Source organism: Marmota marmota, unplaced genomic scaffold, assembly GCF_001458135.2.
Source record: "Marmota marmota marmota unplaced genomic scaffold, marMar, whole genome shotgun sequence".
NCBI lineage: Eukaryota > Metazoa > Chordata > Mammalia > Rodentia > Sciuridae > Marmota > Marmota marmota.
Window position 1 is genome coordinate 240,593 of NW_026000224.1, and position 5,639 is coordinate 246,231.

General features: G+C 51.3%; 1 protein-coding gene across 2 annotated transcripts; it reads left to right on the plus strand.

Moving 5' to 3' along the window:
* The first annotated feature begins 234 nt into the window (after positions 1-234).
* On the plus strand, positions 235-2,343 carry LOC107158186 (neutrophil antibiotic peptide NP-2-like). 2 transcript variants are annotated; one of them, XR_001505587.2, is made up of 3 exons: positions 235-252; positions 1,394-1,574; positions 2,142-2,343. XR_001505587.2 is itself a non-coding variant. In XM_015504652.2 (2 exons), the coding sequence occupies exons 1-2, from the start codon at positions 1,406-1,408 to the stop codon at positions 2,249-2,251; spliced, it is 279 nt and encodes a 92-aa protein (XP_015360138.1). In that variant the 5' UTR covers positions 1,394-1,405; the 3' UTR covers positions 2,252-2,343. The 2 variants fall into 2 exon arrangements, 1 of the variants encoding a protein (XP_015360138.1); XM_015504652.2 differs by lacking the exon at positions 235-252.
* Positions 2,344-5,639: the final 3,296 nt, after the last annotated feature.

Genomic DNA, 5,639 nt, shown 5'->3' on the forward strand with positions numbered 1-5,639 from the left:
GCTGGACAAAGGGAAGATGGCCCTTTGGGGACCCTCTTCCTACCCCACCACCACAACTAATTGTTCAATCGCCCTTGTGCAAGAGATGTTGGAAATGCCCAATAGAAACACACAGAGATGACGACACCCCACCAAGTGCCCTTTAAATAGGGGAAGTGTCTCCTGTGAGTGTGTGGCTGCTGTGGCTGCAGGAGACCTGGGACTCAGGACTGCTCTCTGCCTGCTTCAGTCGCCCAGCCTCGCTGAGGATCTGTGAGTAACTGAAAGCTCTAGAGCTGTGCCCTCTGCTCACCTCATTGGCCTGATAGCACTTCCTCTGTGCAGGATCCCCATGTGGGAGGCCCTGCGGGGGTCCTCTGCAGGCCCCTGGGAGCTGCCCAGGGGTGTACCTCTCAGCTAAGTTACTGAGGAGCTCAAAGGCTCCAGACATGCACACCCTACGGGTTCTGTCCTGCTCAGAACAGTGGCTCCTTCAAACATTCCCTGATTTTGAGAAATGTCCACTGACGTCTGCGGCTCATGTTTCAACCAGGTCATTTGGTTTGGCTACTGACGTGCTCTGTTGCCTGTGTCTGTGGACATGAATCCTGTCTGAACTCCTGCTTTCCCTGTGTTTTCTCCCATTTCCTGGTGTGCTTCCTCATCCAGCTGGTGGCTTCCTGTGTGTGGAAAGCTGCCTGGTCTGAGGCCACCCCATAGCTCCACCTTGGCTTCTGTTGCCTCTGCCTTTGGTGTCACAGGCAAGACCTCACTGCCCAGTCCAGGGTCAAGAAGGCACCTCTACGTGTCCTTCCAGTCGTCCTCTGTTCTCAGGTCTTGTGTTGAGGTTTTAAATCCATTTGATGTGAGATAAAGGTCCAATAATGTACATTCTACATCAGGTGGTGCACTTTAGACACAGGTTCTAAGTAGCCACTGCTTGCTCCAAAAGATGGAAAACATCAACAGGCTTTAGCTTAGGCCACTCTCTGCCCAGGATCCTGCTGAGCTCCTGTCACCCCTGATGAGGCCACTGTGAGCTCCACTCCTGCTCAGGCAGGAGCCTGCTCACCCCCTGACCTCAATACCCCCTTCAGAGGGTGACACAGCCCTGAGCCCTGCTCAAGAGAGCTCACCTTCTACTCCTCTGTGCTCCAGAGGAACTTGCTTTTCAAATATTAAAAAGGAAACATTTGATCTAAAGGGAAATAGGAAATCTAAGTGGGAAATAGAAACCCTTAGCAGAGTGTTATTCGTCATTGTCAGTTTGCCTTGAGGACCTCAAGGACAAGGCTCCCCCTCCTCCCATCCAATGGAGACACAGCCACGGGCTGTGAACCTGCTCCTCACACACCTACAAATGCAGCCGATGACTTCCTCCACACTCTCAGGACCCTGCCTCCAATCCCCCCAGGTGACTCCAGCCATGAGGACCCTCGCTCTCCTTGCTGCCCTTCTCCTGCTGGCCCTCCAGGCCCAGGCTGAGCCTCTCGGAGCAAGAGTTGAGGAGGCCCCAGACCACCAGCAGCCAGGACAAGAGGACCAGGTGGCAACCATCTCCTTTACAGGGGATGAAAACTCGGCTCAGGATGCAGGTGAGTGCTGCCTTCCTGTAGGACACACAGAGTACAAAGGCAGGACGGCAGATGGGCCCCAGACTCAGGCCAGCCACAGTCACTGAAGTGACTTCACTCAAGCCCCATAGCTCTCAAATTTCTCATTGAACAGTGAGTGCCTGATAACTCTTGGCAGAGGTTTTTTTCCTGCGAAAACCTTATATTCCAAGATAGGTTTGTGCAGATACTACTAGGTCTAGTACATGAAGACACTTACTGACCAGTCCTTTCTGGATCTAAATGGGTCGCCTTAGTCTCAGGGAGACAATTTTCTTCTTTCTCTCAGAAGGAACATTTAGGAATGGGAAATGTGTATGAAGGTGTATTCAGTCATATGTGTGATGGGGCAGGAGTGAAGGCAGGCGAAGGTGTGTGCCTGACCATGTGGGTGACCTGAGCTTGCCATGTGCCTTACTCCAATAGGCTGAGTCTGCACAGGCCACTTTCTGTAATGCACTTACAGGAGGAAGCTGCCCACCCAGACTGCACCTCCCCAGACTCTCCTCCTGTCCAGCACTGATTCTGACACTTTCTCTGTGTCTGCAGGTGTAAGGGCAGGAGCGGTGTGCTACTGTAGAATCCTCTGTGGGATCCTGGAGCGCACCTCAGGAAGATGCACACTGAATGGCATCATTTACATGCTTTGCTGCCGTTAAGTCAAGATTTGCGCTCAGACCTAGAAGGGAGCCGCTGTTTCACTGTGCCATGTCATCAATTCCCTCCCAGCCCAAATAGATTCCTTGCATCATTCTCTCTGTTCATTTGCTCCTTGGAAGCTTGCTGTATGTCCCATGAGCACTCCTTTGCGTTATCAACAATGAATGCACTTTAAACAAAATCCGGGCTTCATAGATGGGATTCCAAGGTGAACACAGGTTCAGACAAGGAGTGGTGAGAATGCTGAAATGCAGCTGGTGCCCCTGATTCCCTCTCCTGTCTCTGAGCTCTGCCCTCACTTAGAGTGGACTCACTCTCAAAGACTCTCCCATGTGGTGGCAAAGCAATCACTGTCTGCTTCCAGTTTGCCATTACACCTTCTAGAGAAACCGCCTTCTCTCTTCAAAGTGTGGGACTTTTCCTGAACACACTCTGGGCAGGATCTGGTTTTTAGGCTCTGCGCTGCGGAGGCTCCACACGGACAGCTCTAGGAGTGGAAGGAAGGGTTCTTAGTGGGGACAGCCCACATAGGAAGAAAAGCAGAGTGCCCCTCAGGGTGACGCACTCTTGTCCCCACCATGTGGCACACTAGTGGAGCTGGGTTGGACACACAGAGCTGGGTTCCAGAGGCACACCAGGCACCAGCAGGACTCAGCCCCACCTGGCCCCAGGCACCCGGGTGGATGCCTTCAGCTGTGGGAACCTGACTCTGCCTGTAAAGTGCAGCTTCCAAGGAGACCTAGAACTGAAGGGTTCGGTGGCAGTGACCAAGCCACCCAGAGTTCACGGCCATGCTCCAGGGTGCTGAGGGGTTGAGCCTCAGAGCTTCAGGCAGGGCCACTGAGGGCAGGATCTGGGTGTGGGGAAAGGAGGGCTGGAGCAGGGCCCCCAGATCCCAGGGTCAGGACCAGCATGGCCACAGCTCCCTGCTGCCCTGTGAACCACACAGCCACCCAACACACACACACACACACACACACACACACGACCCCACCCTTCCCTAGCTTGTCCTCCTCTTCTCAACAAAGATGTCATGCTCCTGCTTAAAACCTGTGTCTCTAAAGGGCCAACTCCGTCTTGGTGAGGTAGGATGTGACTCTCACTCCTGTGGGTCCTCTCCTTCCCTCCCCAAGATAAACCCCTGACCTCTGGGCAGTTTGTCCCTGTGTCCACCACAAAAGAGCCCCTGGGAGGTGCCCAGTGTGAGCCCCTGAGTCCTCACCTGACTCCACCCAGTACTTCCCAAGGGATCCTAGAGCACAGACAGGACTGGAGATAGGGGTGCCAGGGCATCTGTGGTACTCCTGCTGTCTGGTCACTGGTAGATGGTCCAAGACCTAGAGCAACAGAGACCATAGGTAGCCGAGAGGGATCCAGTGACACAAGTGGAATCATTTGCAATCTAGTAGACACTGAGATGGGCCCAGACATGGCAGGGACCACCAGAATGAACCCATTCCCAGAGAGCCCAAGGGAACAGGTCCTCTTCCCTCATGCTCTCCACTGGAACTCTGAGGTCTGTCTTAGCCCAAATAAGGGTCTTCCTGTGTGAGACGACCAGAACTGGGCTCCACGGACCACCCACAGCTGGGGAACCAGGACAGTGACCCCAGGGAGCCCAGAGCAAGTCTTTGGGTCTCACACAGTGAAGGACCACCTCCCCCTGTGTGAACTATGAAGGTCTACCACGGGGTACTCCCTAGAAGGTCAGGTGCATTCTTTAGGGTCTTACACCTCCACTGGCTTGAGGTTTTGATAGACCCAGCCTGATTCCCTCTTTAAATTGGGAGCCACCTCACCACAAAGACATGAAAAGCTAATTTCTGCTTTACTATAAATTACTGCAAATTCTGAACTACCTTGGAATGTTGCCCGGGCCTTGAACTCACCCATGCCTGGCTCTCTCTGGCCACATAGTAGCCCACTCTGAAACTTTAGTGACGTCTCATAAATCTTGGCCTTCCCTGGCCTGATAACAACCCTCTCTGAGGCTCTAATTACCTTCATAAATTCTGATGTCGGGGCCAGCAAAAATATAAACTAGCCTTTGTGTTATGCTCGTCAGAGTTTTGTGTCTGTAACTCCCCCACCTCCTTTGTGTAACTTTAGGGGCTTTAAAGTTAGGCTGCAAGAACACTGTGCAGCTGTCTCATTCCCGTGGTTTTTGTTGGGAGAGGCAGCCGAGCCGGTTGAAATAATAAACTTGCTTTAATTTGATATTAATTGGAGTCAGTGTTCTTTTCTTTGTGTCCTGGTCTAACAGTTCTGTGGTCCTTGATGGAAGCCTCCACATCATTCCTAAATTGTGGATGTGGCTACTCCAGATCCCACCTCACTCCAGACCGGCTCCCTCCCCACAGCTATCTTCTATAATTTCACGTTGTCCCTGGGTTTTGTGTGATTCCATATTTCAGATTGCACCCTGTTTCCCCTGCTGGTCAACATCCAACTTCTTCTCTTGATCCTTCTTTGTGGAGGTCAAACCATGCCATACATTTTATTTAGTTCTTCTCTGCCACTGGTTTCCCATAGTTAGAATGTATGACCCATGTTTTGCTCGTCACTTCACCTCAACCTGGGTGACTCCTTAACATGTATGAGGTGATGCAGAATTTAATTCTGACTTCTGCATTATCACAAAATTATTAATTTCATCTAACTGCAACTAGTGATATGAATGATGTTATTTTTGTTAAGCTGCCTGGAAGAAAATTCACTCCTACAGAGAAAAATCACTCCATGTATCCAATTCACATGTCAGTTTATGTCAAATAAAATAATTAAAATCCTTTAGAATTAACAAGAATATATAAATATTGATATTAATGTTTGATCTAAATGCATTAATAGATGGTCTTAATTTCATGAAGCATCAGAACTTTTAAATCAAAAGAGCTGGTTGAGAAAAGAATTTGCGGTCAATCTCCTCCTGCAGCACAACAGACGTGGGAAACTGAGATAGGTTCATGGAAGGAGTGGGGCCGAATTTGAGGCACAGAGTGCGAGAAAAAGGGGGCATGCAGGACCAGGTCCACCACCATGGCATGGGGGAAGGGACGCAGCCCAGAAGAGGGTGAGGTATTGCTCAGGGCAGATAGGGCCAGAAGCCTCTGCCAATCAGGGAGAGGGGCCACGGAGGAGTGGGGCCTCCCTGTCTGCTCTGTGGATGCAGGGGCACAGCCCCATGACCTGGGCTGTTGCTGTGACAATCGAGGCTGGTCTGAGACACATGCCACCTCCAGGCACAGGGGTGGTGGGGAAGAAGGTGAGGTCTTCCCACAGCAACTTCCTCAGCCTCCAGCGAGACCCCAAATCCATGAATAGCAGCAAATATCCACTGCTTATTTGCTGATGGCCCACAGGACATTTGAGATTTCTCCCTTCAAT

Excerpts from the sequence above, each read along its gene's own strand:
- LOC107158186 (XM_015504652.2), top strand. The coding sequence starts at position 1,406 with ATGAGGACCCTCGCTCTCCTTGCTGCCCTTCTCCTGCTGGCCCTCCAG. Across the intron at positions 1,575-2,141 it reads AAACTCGGCTCAGGATGCAG|GTGTAAGGGCAGGAGCGGTG; the intron begins GTGAGTGCTGCC and ends CTGTGTCTGCAG.